The sequence below is a fragment of the Abramis brama genome, assembly GCF_963993115.1.
Source record: "Abramis brama genome assembly, chromosome: 14".
Classification (NCBI taxonomy): domain Eukaryota; kingdom Metazoa; phylum Chordata; class Actinopteri; order Cypriniformes; family Leuciscidae; genus Abramis; species Abramis brama.
Genome location: NC_139976.1, coordinates 34,743,349 through 34,761,050, shown reverse-complemented (window position 1 = coordinate 34,761,050; position 17,702 = coordinate 34,743,349). Strand labels below are relative to the sequence as shown.

General features: G+C 37.3%; 3 protein-coding genes across 4 annotated transcripts in view; 2 read left to right on the top strand and 1 right to left on the bottom strand.

The window, feature by feature from the left end:
• The window catches only part of LOC311096687 (integrin alpha-X-like), a 569,425-nt gene that overhangs the window by 356,844 nt on the left and 194,879 nt on the right, over positions 1 to 17,702 (top strand). The gene's annotated exons all lie outside the window — the stretch shown is intronic.
• Positions 4,741 to 10,074, top strand: tbx6 (T-box transcription factor 6). Its single transcript, XM_084136005.1, has 8 exons — positions 4,741 to 4,898; positions 5,998 to 6,208; positions 6,318 to 6,585; positions 7,245 to 7,388; positions 7,525 to 7,595; positions 7,730 to 7,791; positions 7,946 to 8,207; positions 8,291 to 10,074. The coding sequence occupies exons 1-8, from the start codon at positions 4,829 to 4,831 to the stop codon at positions 9,945 to 9,947; spliced, it is 2,745 nt and encodes a 914-aa protein (XP_083992131.1). The 5' UTR covers positions 4,741 to 4,828; the 3' UTR covers positions 9,948 to 10,074.
• Positions 10,744 to 16,592, bottom strand: prodh2 (proline dehydrogenase 2). Of its 2 annotated transcripts, none has more exons than XM_084136015.1 (11): positions 16,458 to 16,592; positions 15,825 to 16,322; positions 14,472 to 14,662; positions 13,766 to 13,892; positions 13,297 to 13,368; positions 13,127 to 13,207; positions 12,892 to 13,035; positions 12,608 to 12,774; positions 12,163 to 12,273; positions 11,980 to 12,068; positions 10,744 to 11,912 (listed from the first exon to the last, which is right to left on the bottom strand). In XM_084136015.1, exons 2-11 carry the CDS (start codon positions 16,065 to 16,067, stop codon positions 11,731 to 11,733), a joined length of 1,407 nt encoding a protein of 468 aa, XP_083992141.1. In that variant the 5' UTR covers positions 16,068 to 16,322; positions 16,458 to 16,592; the 3' UTR covers positions 10,744 to 11,730. The 2 variants fall into 2 exon arrangements, with proteins under 2 accessions (XP_083992141.1, XP_083992142.1); XM_084136016.1 differs by having other exon boundaries at positions 14,472 to 14,587.

The following is a 17,702-nucleotide window of genomic DNA, read 5'->3' as shown; positions in this document are numbered from 1 at the left end:
AGTTTCAGTTTGTTTCAAAGACGCCACATGAATTGAACCTTCTGACTCGACAAAATCCACACTTCTGCTTAGTAATACCAGGGCTAGTAACACATGACAAACGTTTTCTAAGAAATTCATGAGACATGTGAAGACAAAACCTCATACCATTTTTGTTTATGTCATGATGGCTGGAAAATTCCCCCATATGTCATGATGTCAATTATGGCCTGTACCTTGAGAAAAATAACTTTTGAATATATATTTTGAAAGAGTGCTTTACTTGTCGGACACTTAATTGCAAGTTAATTGCAATTAAATTGAAATGTATTACAGTTTAAAATGATATTAAATGCATAAGAGTGTTTTTAAGTAGAATCTTAAGTAGGCTACATCTTTATTTGTAATTCCATATCTACTGTCTTTAACATATGGTTCAAGTGTATAATTTGAACTAGTGTGTTGCTCAAAACTACATTTAATATTAATATTACATTAATCAAATTTCAAAGACAAATTTGTCTTTGACTAACATGCTAAAGCACATGTAAGTTATTGATTATAATTGTTACTGTAGTGTGTATTTGATATTACAATTAAAGTTAATAATTACAACTTCATTACAAATGTTAAATTACATATTGTTTTAATAACAAACTACAGTTGAAATTAAAAGCAAGTACTCTACATGTGCGTTAATATTTTAGTCAACACTTCAAAATAATTGTACTTTAAAGTATGATAAAAGATATTTAAACACCTTAATACTTTAAGTTTTAATATGGCATTAAAGTACAAAGTTTTTAAAGTTTTTTTTTCAAGAGGAACTGGAAGTGCACTACAAGTGTACATTCAATCAAATTAAGCACACTTCTTTACAAGGGATGTACAAGCTCTGATGTATTATTGATGTATTAAACATAATTGCTTGGATATCTAAAATGATCAAGTATTCAAGTAAATGAAGTTTATGAAATGTCCCGGTATCATGTAAAATCAAACCGGAACAGATGATCTAATCACAGAACTACGCTAAGAAAACTCGGACTGATCAGTTTACATTAAATCACAAAAGCTACATGTGTGTCGGCATTAAAGAAGTTACCAGGTCATATTGACCAGATATTATAGATTGCAGATCGATATTCTGTTAAATGTACGGTAAAAACCCGACAACCGGTTAAAAAAACGATTTAACTATTTAAATAAAATGTAATCATATGTGTCATGCAGGGACTTCTGGAACTGTGTTTTTACTGTTTTTCACTGTAAATTATATGGTAGTTCATATTTTTTCTTGCAAAAAAAAAAATCATACATTTTTACATTACTTTAGAGTAAAACGACATATAATGTGATGTTTAACCAGTTTTGACTGTATAGAGTAACAGGTTTTTACTGTAGCATTTTTTAAAAAAAATCTGTAATTTACGGTACAATAATTTTTTACAATTTAATTTCTTCAACAGAATTTCCACCAAGAATTGATTATAAATCCATTTAATACTAATTTCCTAGTATACTTCACTCATTCTACAGTAAGTTCAAAACAAGAACATCACAAGTCACATCATTTCAAACATTTTCATTAATTTTTTAACTAATAAACACAATGAAACAAGTTTGTCTGTGTAAGTGAAATTGAGGGGCAATGTTTTCATATTTGAACAAACTTAAAGCACTTTAGTTCAAAGTAACACAATCATTCACCCTTAAAAACAAAGAAATGACATATAATGTGATGTTATTTACAGTTTTTCACTGTAATGGTATGATAACTTGGTAACAGTTTACCATTTACAGGTAACAGTTTTTAACTTAAGCATATTTTTTACATTTACAAACGTTTTAACAGTGTAATTTTTTCAACATAAATTCCACCAGTAATTGATTATAAATCAACTTAATAATAATTCATTCTCTCATTGTATGTACAGTATAAGTCAAACAAGATACTTACCATAATCCATAAAGTTTCACCCCTTTGTTGATTATATTTGTCAATCACAACATTTCAAATATGCTCATAAACACTGACTTTTTAACAAATGAACACAATGAAAAGAGTTTGTGAGTATGAAGACTAAGGGGCTTTAATATTTTAACATACACATGAATATCAGCATGTGTGTAGAATTATGAGTGAACTTACAGTCTTTATATGAATTGTGAAGCTGCATATCTATGTCAAACTGACCTCCTGAAATCTATAGGAATTAACAGGCACAGCAGCTTTTTAATAACGCGGTTAGCCGATTTATGGTACAGCTCACTATCCTTACACTAAAACGGCCTCGTCACGGCGAGTCTAGTTGTGCTACTGTTGCTTAAAGACACACACCTGGGCACTCATAAACACATTAGCTGCCATTAGGCCTTACAGTCCCTGTAAACTCTGAAGCGGACACACACTGTGGACCGTAATGACATCCACCCCCCTCGGAGACACACACCTCCACTTCCCCTCGCTCTCACAGCCCTGCTTTATCACGGGCCTGTGAATGGACAACAAAAACAACAACTACAACAACAATGTGAAGGTGAAGTAATGCTGAAGCAGTCTGATCCTGATCTGTGAGTGTTTGGGACTGGCTGGGTAGATATTAAGGCTTTTTATGGTACACTCTTAGAACAATGGACCTAAACATCACCAGATTAGGGTTCTTCGGCTTGTACCAATAGCAGAACCATTGTGAAAATTCAGTACACTCTTAAAAATAAAGGGGGTTTTCCACAGTGATGCAATAAGAACCATTTTGGGTTCCCCAAAGAACCTTTCATTTTTTTTCTTAATGTGAAGAACATTTTAATAATCTAAAGAACCTTTCGCTCAATTGAACTGATTCCATGGATTTTAAGCGTTCTTCATAGAACCATATTCCAATAACAAACATTTATTTTTGGTGTATGTTACAAAGATGGAATAGATTTAATGTTTTTGTGACTAAGCATGTTTATTCATAAACCCAAGTAATAATTGCGAACTCTAACAATATGGATCATAATTTCAATATCTCTGGTCAGAGGAGTATATCCTCATCTTACCAGAGCTGCTCACATGTTCTGTTCAAATTCGAAAAATACGAAACAATTTGAAAGCTTGAAACCAAACTTACAATATGAAAATTAAAATGTGTAGACATTTCAAGAAAGATATCAAGTACTTGTTGAGAGTGTCTGTATATTAGGTTGATTGAAAGGATTTGTTAGAGATTTAAAAACAAAAGGGCGGGAATACTCAACACAAAAACGTTTCTTCAGGATGATATGGTTTTAATTATGTGTAAAGAACTATATCTTTTTAAAGAGTGTAGGCAGTTTAGTAAAAATGGTTTCTTTAAAGAGTGTCATCGTCCAAAGCAGTTGTTTCTTTTAAAGACATTTGGATGCAGTGTCTGAACCCCTGTGTTTACTTTAGACCAAACTGTAGCAGTAAGACCAAACTGTGTCGTACGCCTCCACCTGCACCCCACCCCTCGCCACCAACTGAGCTGAGGTCAAAGGCCAACGTTAAACTGGACATCAAATCCTTTTAGTATTACATAACAATGAATCTAGTACTCCTCATCCGGTCAATGTTAAACCCATATATGGATAGCGGTAGTGGGACAGACAGTCCATGGTTGTGCCATTGCATCATACTAGTTTTGTTATTCATTTTCATTTTGAACTTCCTCTTTCATTGTGGGATGAAATCGACCTGACGTCAGCTCAGTCAGCAGATAAATCCATGAGATCTTAGTTCTTCAAGAAAGAGCCCCTCGCTCACATGCACTCTTAAATCATAACCAAAAATAAATCAATATAATATAAAACATAACATAATATACTAATATTAATAAACATTTTCCAAATGTATATTATACATGTATATTATACAAATATATTTTGTATATTTACAGTATAGAATGTAATAAAAAGTTTTATAAATTAACATTAGTTTGCCTATTATGAATGAACATGAATTTAAAGTGAACAATAGTTTATTCATATATTAACATTAACCTAGATTAATAAACAATTTACATTCGTAGCATGATAGATACTGCATAACTAATCTGAATTCATTGAAAACAAATTTACTGTAAAGTGTACCATGGATGAATAAAAATCTCTACTATTTAACTCTTGTTTTTAATCATACTGTACTATCTCAGTTATAGCTCATATTTTTACAAGGTATTTTGGAAAAAAGTGTTGAATATCATATCCTTGGGACAATTTGTTTTTCTCAGGAGCAACATTTAAGTATTGAAAGACTTCAATGATAGTCTACATTTAATCCCATTACTGTCTAGCAGAACTATGTAAGATATTAAAGAAATATTATTTATGACTTTTCTTTTTCTGTGGGCCAGTACAACGTGATGCAGAATCACAGATACCGGTCAATTCAGACACAACTCAATGTCTAGAAAATACTAACTTTGGATGAAGCAGACGAAGCGCAAATACTACATTGATGTTTTAAGTTTGATGTGCTAAGCAATGTGTGTGTGTGTGTGTGTGTATGAGAAACAGACTAGTGTTTATTTAGCCATTGTGTTAAGACCAGAAGACCTGGGCCCAAAAGATGGACCCTGAAGAAACAGAAGAGGGATGAAGTGTGAAGACCTCACCACCATTTGGTAAACGTGTGAAGGTGTGCTCACCTATATAACACACGAGGAGACAAACGCAGAGGCATTAGAAGAGAAGATACAGAAAGGAAAAGTCATCGGAGGCTCCAAGGAAGACAGCAGAAGACTTTGAAACCGAATTTCTCTATTATGAAAGTTCAATGAGCGAGGTGTTGATTTGATACTGATAAACTCAAAAGTGAAGCAAGGACAAAAGGACGTCTAGAAACATGCTGGGTGTGGAAATGTACCCTAGTTTGGCCCTGGGACCTCAGAGACTGAGCGACTGCTATTATAGAGGTAAGAGAGAGTTCAGATCTTTCAATGCAATGGAACAAAATCATAAAAGAAAGCAGAAATGTCCATGCATTTAAATTAGTATGTGAGTGTTTGCAGAGATTTAATGGGAGACAGTGAGTTGAGAACAGCACTTCAGTTCAAGTAACAACCTTCCAAAATGGGGTTTTCACAGCGATGCCATAGAAGAGCCATTTTGGGTTCACCAAACAGTTCTTAAAAGAGACATTTTTTCTTAGCGTAAGAAATATAAAGAACATTTTTGTGCATTGGAAAGGATTATAGATGTTAAAGGTTCTTCATGGAATCAAAAATGCCAATAAAGAACCTTTATTTATTAGAGTGCTGAATGCTTAGAATAATTAAGTCTCAAATATTTACCCCCGGTTTCACAGACAAGGCTTAAGCCTAGTCCCAGACTAAAATGCATGTTTGAGCTTTAACTGAAAGAGAGTGTCCTTGTTACATATGTTACATGTACTTACAATAGTATTAACAGTTAATTATGCATAATTACATGCAACTAACCCTCAACCAAACCCTAATGCTACCCTAACTCTATAGTAAGTACATGCACTTAATTAATATTAATAAGTACTTAAATATATAACTACACTGTAACAATGACACCGTAAGGCACGTTTATAAAAGCTACAAATGTCCTAATTGAACTAAGGCCTAATCCTGGCTTAATCTAAACCCTGTCTGTGAAAATAGGGCTTATAGTTGAATACCCAGACAGTGCCATAGTGTTGGCCCAGATCCGGGCCACATCTGGTGCATGCGGGTACCAGATGTGGGCCGACACTATGGCACTGTCTGGGTAGAGATAAGCAGTGCATTAGGAGACTTTTAAGAAATTTCCAGTATGTTTCACTGATAAAACACTCATCAAGCCATTATCTAACACGTCAAGACTTCTGCTTTTAGCTCTTTAAAACAGGTTCCAAAATAGGCGATGCCATAGAAGAACCATTTCTGGATCCCCAAAAAATAATCTAAAGAACCTTTTTCCACTATAAAGAATACGATGGATATTAAAAGTTTAATTCTAACATGCAGATATCACCCTCTGCTTCCTGTCTGCCCATCTCTCCTATAGATCGTGAACCCGCAGCACATGTGCCGATGTATCCCACTACATGTGACATGGCAGCCCGTGGGCTTCCCGCTCGACTGCTGCAGCCTCCTCCGGCCACTGCAGAGACTCCTGGGACTCCACAGGATAATGTCAAAATGGAGCTTGAGAACGCGTCTCTGTGGAAGCAGTTCAGCACAGTTGGCACTGAGATGATCGTCACTAAGAAGGGCAGGTGAGCACATTTTGAGTATGGAAAGAATATATCCACCAGCAAACTCTACGACACATTTGGTCAGTTTGGTAAAATGCCATAACCTTTCTCATCCTTCTCTGTTCCTCAGGAGAATGTTTCCACAGCTGCGAATGAAGCTGTCAGGGCTGAACCCAACTCTGCGTTACATTCTTCTTTTAGACATTGTACCTGTTGATTCCTCTCGTTATCGTTTCCAAGACAGCAGCTGGCAGGTGGTTGGCGGCGCAGAGGCTCGGCTGCCAGACCGCGTCTTCATCCACCCAGACTCTCCCGCAACTGGAGAACACTGGCAGAACCGAAGCATATCCTTCCACCGGGCCAAACTCACCAATAACACTCTGGACGCACAAGGATATGTGAGTAAAAAGGCATCTTTCAATACCCGTTTTAAAATTCCCAATAAAGTTATCGATTTTATTATACTACTATTTTAAATTTGGGTAAAACTAACTTTTCAAAGGTGTTTAACTATGTCCGCACAGTAATGTATAGTTAAATGAAACAGAATACTGTTACAATACTTTTGACACTTTCTATAATATACAGTGGCTCCAAAAACTATTTGTGAATTTCATTGCATGGATAATACTACATCAAACACAGATATCAAACCAGGTTTGTGAGAGGAAACAAATGATGCAAGACTTCTCTCAAATCTAACTTCCCTTTTCTGAGTGACAGTCACTAATGTTTTTAAACTAAATGTGCCACTAACGTTTGGCAGCCGCTGAGTTTTCTAATGTTTCTGTATTCATTATTGAACTGCTTATCTATTTTATCATTTTAATAAAATGCCATTTGGTGGTTTGATATTGTGTGAATTTAGTGCCCAAATTCTTATTGAGCCACTGTATATTAACATTTGAACTGTTAAGCACTTTAATATGTTTGTTCATGACATAATAATACAACTAATTATAAAGTGTTATATATGTTTTGTTTTGGGCATCATGACTTCATGACCTCAGCAATACCACAACTGTAACAGTGATTTCCCACACTCTTTCTCCTAAAGATCATTCTCCATTCCCTACATCGATACCAGCCACGAGTGCATGTGATCGAGGCCCGTGATGTGCTGATGTGGGGAAGAGCCCAACACTCATTCATCTTCCCAGAAACACAGTTTATTACGGTCACTGCATACCAGAACAACAAGGTGAAAACAAAAATACATTTCTCAGATCAATATCAAATAATTTTAACACAATGAAAAAGACACATATTTCCATTTAATAAACAAATAATTACAGACTGTTTTCTTGAAAATAATTTTTTTCTTTATTTTCTCCTAGATCACTGAACTGAAAATAAACTCAAATCCTTTTGCGAAAGGCTTTAGAGAGAATGGCATGAACTGCAAGAAGTAAGTTAAACACCAATTATACACCAATATTAAATAATAATTCACTAATAGTACACATAATTTCTTATTTAAACACAAAAACGTCTTAAGACATCTGGACTGAGAGCGGAATATTTTTCTGTTGTTTTCCTCAGACAAAGAGATGCAAGGCTGAAGAGGAAAATTACATGCAATCAAGAGGAATCGTTGGATATTGGTGAGGATAATAATGTATTTTTATTTACTTCAGAATCTATAATCTTTCAAAACCAAGACACAAGTGAAACATAAAAATACATGATTTATTCTGTTCTCTTCACAAAAAAAATACTTGGTTTCTCAAATATTGCTCTCCTGCTTCCCTCTTTCAGAGTCATGTGACCCATGTGATTCCACTGAGCTCCTCCCACAATCAGTGGAACTCCCAAGCTCCGCCCTCTCCATTATAAACTCCGCCCTCCCAATTACAGACTCAGGTTTTCACACAGAAGTACCATCCCACCCAGATGAGACAGTCTCTGACCAACCACTTGTCCTTGGACAATCATTCTTGACCTCTGAGATTCCCTCTTCAATGGAAAGTCATCCACAGTCAACCCCTGAAAATAATGTGAACAACACACTGATGGATGGGTAAGTCTATATGCTTATGTCTGTTAAACACTTTTTCAATGTTTTTGAGCAGGGTTAAAGATAGTCTACTTTTTTTTTTACAGGTCTGGTCAAATGATGGACCTTCCTGGATACACATCAACTTTCCCAACTGCTCATCTCAGATCCTCATCACATGCATCAGTGCCTTTGCATCAGTCACCTTCCATCTATTCCATGGTGTCCTCTACAGAGAACTCTGGCCTTGAGCTCCCCCAGCCCTCCACAATTTCATCGCCACCCTCTATGTCCACATATTCCTCTATACCTTCATCAGACTATCCTGGTCTAAATTCCTCTACGACTATGCCCTCCTCAACGACCTCTCCCCCAGGCTCTTCGTACCCTCCCATCTCTCACTCCACCTCTCCACACCTTCTCTCCTCATCATCCTACCACTCTATTCTTCCAACAGACCAATCCCAAGACAACCTAAGTCCCCATACACCTACAAATCCCCCTTTCCAATCTATCCCCCCCTCTTCTTGTCAAGGTTCTGGGTTAACTATTGACCCTGGCCAAAATCAGGTGGACGACGGTGGATTGAGCTCATCCAATGAAACAACTCCTGCTATCCAAAACCCAACCCAAACAGCCTTTCCCTTCCCTCCAGTGCAGTCCTCAAACGACCCAGATCCAACATCCCCTCAATGTCAAAGTCTACCCCAATCTGCCCTACCCTTCCAACCGGTGTCACAGTGCAACCCTAATCAAATTCCCACCCCTTCTGACTCAAATATGACGCCAACTGCATTCCCCTTCCCTCCAGCAGCACAGTCCACCCCTAACTCTATGACAAACCCATCACTCTTCCCATTTCCCCCTTTTCAACAGATCCCTAACCTCAACTTGAGTACCCCTGGATCTGCTCAAACTCCAACAACTTGTTCTTTTCCAGTTTCACAATCCTCAGGTCTGTGCACTATTTCAGCAATTCCAAACCCAATTTATTCAACAACTGGATCCTTCTCCTTTCCCTCCACCAATGTTATCCATCAAGGCCCTATGCAGTCGGTTTCCAACACACTGCACCATACCACAGCATACCCGGTCCCCCCATTCCCTGCATCTCTGCCGAAACACACTACTCCTGGCCCTCTCCAAAATCCTGCACCAACATCATCTCACACTTCTTACCCCTTCCCAACTTCTATCCCATCTGCTCAACATCCTCTTCAGAGTCTGACTCTGCCCTCATCTAACTCGATCTATAGTGTCCCTGCGATCCCAAACCCAACCCAAATTCAATCTACCTTTACCCAGTCATACCCTAATCCCTCCTTCCCTCATATTCAACCCCAAGTTGGAAACCCCACTCAAATCACCTCCCAGTCCTTTCACCCAATCCAAACCTCAAGTACCTCTCAATTAAATCCCCCACTTCCTCCAATCTCAAACCATCCACAATGTCCTACCTCATCAAGCGCATACCCTTCTGTAGCTCCTACTGAGATTGGCACCTTCTCGCAGCTCAATTCTGCTGCCCCCTACTTGCCAGATATGGTACTGCACCCTTCCTTGCTCCCTCCTTTTGATCCCTCACTCTCCTCCCCTGCTCCCCCGTCCCTTTATAACCATTTTCCTTCCTACCCACTCCGTCTTTGCCAGGATCCTCGATCCTCCCTGCATTTACCCCTCAGGCATATTTATAGACAGCCACAGCATTCTCATGCTCATGGTCAGGGGCCCTACTTTGACATTGGTGGAAGAGCAGTTTTCTGAAGATAAACAGAAAAATAACATGTAAGGCTAAGTTTGCAAGGATACTGCATCAGTCAATGACTTTGCGCTGAAGATGATGGAAGCACTGCACATTATATAACTGCATTGGAGGCCATGCCATGTGAGACAAAAAGAGAAAATCCCAAACATTGTAGTAGTTTAAAATGTAAACCTTATTTGTGTTTATGGTTGAAAAAGAAAATCTTAACTATGCTAGTCATGGAATTGTTAGAAGGTTTTTAGTACATTTTATCCTAACCAATGCTTGATGAAGTCGAATAAAGCTGTATATTTCTATTTGTATTCTTAAATTAGAAAATAAAGTTTGAATGAGTTTAACTGTATTTTTTTTTCCATAATTTGTTTTTAAATTGTGTGTGTATACATGAAATCCATCAAATCCATATTCTATGGTGGTCAGGTTTAAGTTTTAAACACTTAAATGTTTGAATGTCATTGCATTAAAATTACATACCAAAATGTGAAATCAGTTTGCATCCGCAAACAAACACTGCAAGACCTTTCCTGTCCCCTGGATGTCCTAGCAAAGTAACCATAGATGTTGTTCATCACATTAAACTATAGGCATATCGCACTAATATTCCACTAACCAGAAAGTGTTCATATACCTTACACTGTATACAGTATAAAGTCATTGCACATTAATTAACATACATCACAACATAACAGTGTTCCTTATTCCTGTCTTCCATGAAATAAAATCTATTAGTAAATCTAATTTCATTGGTCAAATACCTGACCAATACTTGAATGAGGCAAACAGTCAACCGGTTAGTTTGCTTTTGCAGATTTTTAAAATTCTTCAAATTGTAAGATAAAGAAATGTACTGAAACTCTTGACAAAAAATGTGGATAAGGCTGCTGCATTGTGCCAGCCAACCACAATAAAACATAAGTTACTTACATGCAATTGGGCACAGATAGTTCAGAAAGAAAGTAAAAAAGTATTACACATTCAAATTGTGACAGAACATGAAAGTGAGAATATCATTTAAAAATAAAAATAAATCAAACTGACATATCTGTGAAAACAATCCACCTCTCTCACAGTATTTTAACCATCAGGTTCCAGTTCTGCACAACATTTGCTCATGGTCAGGTGTTGAGAGTGGGTGTGCGTTAGAAACTCAGGAACAGTCATTAAAGTCCAGGTGATAATTACCTCAACCCCCTCCTTCATTTTCCCACCTCCATTGATTTCTCTTTCCTCCTTTTCCATTTGGTGATAGACAAAGAGAGGGTTTAAAATAAGGTTAGGTAAACAGCACTACACTCAAGCACAGGGTGCTGAGAGAGACGCTTCAAATGAGTACATATTAGAAAAGTGGTTTGATATAATTTAATATATTTTATTTGAGTCTCATATTGTTGTTCTTGAACTGACAACCGTGGCAAATACCCCTGGATGTCCACAGTCACAGTGATTAATAATATGCTTCTGATGTGGATTTTAATGCAATATATGTTACAAAGGCAAACTTTTTTCTTTGGATTATTTTGATGAATTGTGCATTTTGATTCTAATGCAATTATATATAGTAAGAACAGAAACATGCATTAAGAAAGGGACAGTTTTGATTTCATGCTCACTTCAATTCTAAATCGTCATAAATGTCCACTAGAAGGCACTATTTTATCTCCTAGAAGGACTTTCAAAGGCTAATGTGTCAAATGCATGAGTTAAGATGTATTGAAAGTCTTTTGCCACTTGCCCTTTACCCTGATTTTTCTTTCTTCTCTCTCTCTCTCTTCTGAAGTTTCTCTATCTGGGCCCCGTGATCTTTTCTTTGAGTCTGCGGCGGAGCTCCTGTCTGAGTAGATCTCTCTCCTTACGGATTCCCTGGAGCACAGTGCGGTTCTCCTGAGCCCTTCGCACCAGATATGGCAGTGTGTCGTCCACTGAGCCGTACGGCACTGACTTGTACACTGAGAAACCATGCTGGGCTGAGAAGAGAAGATGAATGTGAAGGAAATGAATTCATTCAGTGCTACTGAATAAAATGAGACTCACCCAGAGTAAGAGAGACATGGTCACACATGCCCAGCAGCTGACCAAAACAGACAGAGTTTCCATCTCTGTGAAGCCCCAACTCTTCCATCCTGAAACACAGAAACAACATACAAATAAACACTGATCTTCTTTACAATGCTGATAATGACTTGTCAGTGGAATGAGCGATTTATGAAGGTGTACCGTGTCACTGCCCGTCTGACTGATTCTTCATTGTGAGTGGCCACAATAATCATATAGCGTTCAGGTTTCTCTGAAATGAGGTTCAGCATGATCTCCAGACATCCATTATAACTGTAAGTAAATGAAGACATTAAAAAACTGGCCCTAAAAGGACTTACAGCACTTGCAAAACACAAATTGTAAGGGTAAAAAGTAATTGTAGTCTATTAGATTAAAAAAAAAAGTTTTTTTAAATGGTAGCAATTAATTTTATTTATAAATATTATACAGTGCAATCACAAAGAGTAATATGGATCCAAAAATCCATATTACCAAAAAAAATCCAAAAAAAAAAGTTTCACACAGATAGTCAATCTTATATATTTCCAGGTTATTTATACCCATTGGAAATTCTCAATGATAACGTTTTTTCCAGTTTTAATGTCATTTGGAGTCAAAGAATCACCTGTCATTAGTGCGCTCCCATGATTCATGAATTGGATCTGTTCGCCCTTCTTTTTGGGCTAGTTTTCTCTCTTTGTCCATGTAAGCACCTCTGACGAGTTTAACCCCAATACAGAAACTCTGATCAATGGACGTCTGAACGGCATCAAGTAATAGATCCTTTGATTCCTGTATGTGAAGAAACAAGTATATCTGTAAAGCCATTAGAGATAGACTGCTTTTTATACAGAAAAGTTTTTTTTTTTTTTTTTTAATGACCACTAAATAATGAAGGTTCATGGCAACCTTAAGATAGCACTGATATGTGTTCCAGATCCAGGCACTTTGTTGATTGAATTTCTTCATCATCGCCATGGTGATGAGTGACAGGGCAGGATTCATGTAAGTGTACTCAGCGTCCACCAGGACACGGACTTTATCAACACTTGCCTAAACACATGATAGTATGTTCAGTCATTCCCAGCATTATCTTTCTTTTAGCTTTAACATTTTGTTAACTTGTGTGTTTAAATTTTGGTACCTCTCCTATTTTGTTGAGTCTCTGAAGGCTGAATAGTAAGTGTGTGTTTTCACTCTCAGTCAGACCAGGAAACACGACTTCCTATCGGTGAAAAAGAAAACCTTCTAAAGCAATAAGAATAAATAGAAATAAATAGCAGATTACAGTAAGATTATGGTTTGCTACTGTACCTCTCCCTCCATGGCTCTCACAAGCAAGTTCAGATCATACTGTTCTGTCTTCAGCAGAGACGTCAGCTTAACCTGAACAGGGTTTAATATAGTTAGCCTACTAATACTGCTAGCAATTTCTAATAAGAAGAAATGTTATTTGAGCATCAAATCAGCGTATTAGAATGATTTCTGAAGGATCATGTGACACTGAAGACTGGAGTAATGATGCTGAAAATTCAGCTTTGCATCACAGGACTACAGTACATTAAAATAGAAAACAGTTATTTTCAAATGTTATAATATTTCAAATTACAACTGTTGTTACTGCCTTGGTGAGCATAAAAGACTTATTTCAAAAACATAAAAAAAAAAATGTTTCATTATTCCAAACTTTTGATTGGTAGTGTCTCAGACAAAGAACCTTAATCTTTGTTAATCTCAACTGATAAGAATCAATCTTTATATTGGGATGAGAGGAAACACCCACACACAGCTCAGGGCTGACTAGTGCTGTGATCTTCAGCTGCATCATGGGATTCTTACTCCAGCCATTAACGTGAGACATCAGGACACAATCCAGCATGGCTGCCAGGTTGTCTTCATATCGCTGTTCCCTGTAGATATAATGTGTGCCATGATCAAAGTCAAAGTTGGTACTTGCTGAGAATTAAATGTTTTACAATCCCACCACTTAATAAATAAAACTATAAACTATATTGCAAACTATATTGCATCACTGCAAATTCACCTAAAAAGTTATTGGTACAATAGGGCAAAAAAGCCTGAGAAATGTATAATGTGGAGCTCCAAGTGCAGGCTCACTGGGTCCCGTGATGCAGCTCAGCCTCTGGGCTTAATGGGTCTCATGGTGCAGCTGCATATCTGGGCTCACTGGACCATGTGGTGCAGCTCATCTTCAGTAAAGCCCCAAGTATGCTTCGGTTTTTACACAAATACTTTGCATATGTGTAAAGCAGAGAGCAAAGGGCCAGGGCAGTGTTGTCATGTGAACAAATTCATTTGTGCAAAAATTCAAGGTGGAAGTTTATTTTTTATAAACATTAAATGATGATCTATGTTTTGTCTTTACAAAAACATGCCCTCATAGAGGCAACAATGCACTTGATCCACTCAATGCTGTCTGATTTATTAAAGTGAGGTTATATTTTTATGGCAAAATCTGAATGTCTCACCCAGTGCTCTCTCCTAGGTCCTCTTCAATGGGGACGGCTAACATGGGGTGGAGCCCCAGCGAGCTCATCTTTTGCATGGAGTCTGCGATCTCACCTTCTGTTTCCCCGGCAACAAACTGAGCGTACACAGATGGGCGTATGACCATGGAGAAACCTCGCGTACCCAAAACCGTCCTCGCAAAGGTCATTAGCTTTGTTAGACGAGAGATAATGAGAAATGTTACCATAAGTAGATGTTGTCCGTGGACCGTCCTCTCTAGGACTAAATGACCATAAGTAAAATTTTAAACATCAATTACAAGTTATGATAACCTATATTCTAACCATACTATGGCATGTACTATAGTCCATTCTAGACCTGACTGTGTCTGTTAATGTTTATGTTAAGTTAAGTTTATGACAGGACTGAGAAAAAATCTGATTGCAATTAAACACGATAATAGTAAAATAAGCGGAAAAACTATTTTTAAAGCTTGGGCACTGAAACATTAGATCTCTTGCACCCAAGGGAGTTATTGGCTCCTAAACTCTGGAATAGCCTTATTGAAAATGTTTGGGGCTCAGAGTCTCAAGGTGATGATACACAGGGCAACTTTTTGAGCAATTGTTGCTTGGGCACTTTCCCATTGAAAATGGGCAATACATTTCTATCTGGATAATTTAGATCGGCCATGGGCCCTGTGTCTCATCCGGTTGCCCTTTGACGGCAACATTGCCCAGCAAAATTGCTCAAAAAGTTGCCCTGTGTATCATCACCTTTAGACACACTCTATATAAACCCAGACTAAAGACAACTCTTTAGCCAAGCATTCGCATAATGCTTCTCATAAACCTGTACTACAAGTATAAATATGATGAAATTATCAAATCACAAAATTATCATCTTTTGCCTAAAATGCTCTGGCATCCCAAAGTAAATAAAGATTGCACCAACTATCGTGAAGACATCTGATGAGTCCAGCTTTTTAGATCAACATACAAAACTGTCAAATATCATCCTTTTATTGTAATCATCACAATCACAAGTTTGTAATCATTACCTAACATTGTTCATTATAGGTCTGCTTAACTATATACATGGTGTTTACTAACCACATAACTTGTATTATCTTATTATCCAGGACCCGTGGCAGCAAAAATTGCATTCTGGTTGAGTACTGTCTGCTGCATATTCATTACTTTGACAATCATTCTGTGAAGCTACTTAGAAACTATGTATTGTGAAATGTGCTGTACAAATAAAATAGATTTAATTAGTAATTATGAGTGGTGACTTCATAGGTTCACATTGATTCAGTACGTTTGTTTCACTAGTGGTTAACACAAGGATCTAGATGTTGCTGATGTCCTCACCTTACCACAGTTGTTAACCAGCACAGGGAACGAGCAAAGCCTGAAGACTCCGAGGGCTCGGATCAGCTCCCAGAAACTCTTCACCTTGAATGCTTGAGGATCCTCAAAGGTCAGAAAGCCAGGCGATGAGGGGTTACAGAGGTCTAGACCATGTTTTGCCCTCAGGGACTGCGGGGCAGCCACACTCTTGAGCCGCACAGATATGAGACGACTTAACACTGGAGGCCGAAGAAGAGAACACATCTCCACTGCTCTGACAGTTAAAGATACTAAGAGAGGGGTTTTAACGAAACTTAAAATGGTGACCAATTGATCCCTGCACAAATCTAATCTTAAGAGTTGCACATTGCAGCTGTTCTTTCAGAAATCCTTTAATATTGTGCAATTTCAATGCTCATTCAGTTCATATGCGTTGTTTATATGCCTGCATACAACCACATCTACCTATACAGACCAATACGATTTGGTTTCCACAGACAGAGCAAACATCAGTGACACCTGTAAGCATATAAACATGGGAAAGAAGCAGAAAAAGATTCCCTTTAATGCCCAACTCCGGAAAAATGGAACTACCACAGAAGTGGGGTGAAAAGGCTGAAATTGTCAGGAAATTTCCAAAATGACTTCTCTCACCTGTTATTATGGATGCCAAGACTAACATATGCAGGTTCTGTGCAATTTTCCAGTGCAAATAAACAGATAGGATGAGAGCAAATGAATGGGGCAGAGAGAGGGGAGGTTCGTTTTAGGCATGCTGGTTAATGACTGATGTGCCGTTTGAACTTTGGGACATTAAGATTGAAGGGCAGTGCCCTAACTTTGTGAAATATGACAAAATCAATAGCTAATTTTTAAATGTTTGACAAGTTAAAGAAGTTTTAAATCAAATTTGATACACTGGATTTGGAACCACACTGATATAGTTACTGGTTAATAACCACTTTGAAGTCACAGCATAGTTAATTCATATTTTGGAAAATGCACTGATGCTACAACTGATTGAATTAACCACTGCATAATTATTAGGATACATAAAAAAAAAGAATAAAAAAAGAAAGAAAAAGAGATGCCAAAAAATGCAGCAGAAATGAGAAGCAAGGGAACCGAGCAGATGTCAGACTGACCTTGGATCTTGGGAAGGAGAGGGATGTGTTAGACAAAAGACTGTGTTAGACTTTGTCCTGAACAGTCAATACTTACAAACAAGAGCCAAAAATTAACTCCAAACACCCTTCAACTTAAATTAAAAGATTCAGAAAACCAGCTGCAGAGGTCTCAAATGCAATGTGACTTTAACATCAGTCATCAGGCAATATATTAATACGCCTTTAGTCAAATTTTCTGTAACAAGTCCGAAGCAAGTATTGTTTTACAATTTGTTTTCTTCTGTGCAGTGAATTCATCTGACCTTACATGTGTTCCATTAGTAATATTTTGTTTAGTGGTCGCTATGATAAATGGTTTATCATATGGCTTGACATTTAGTAAATGTTTATATAGGTCAAGAACGTGTAAATCACTGAAGGTCTGTGGATTTTGTGTGGGACAGTGTTATAAACAGAAAACATGTTTGTTTGAACACCTGCCTTCAGAAAACTGATTTCCCACTAGGCCTGCCATGATCATGAGTTTTACGCTGATGATTGTCATGCAAATAATCACAATTAATTTTATTCTGTTGCATTCACTTTACTTGCAGTGTAAGCCTAACACAAAATTGAGATAAAAAGTCAAAATTATGACATTGCAATTTTGTCAATTTGACTTATGTCATAATTTCAATTTCGACTTGGGTCGTTTTGACTTCATCTCATACATATGATTTTGTATGTTGATACAATTTACAAAAGCATATTTTTTTTATTGTGGCAGAAATGG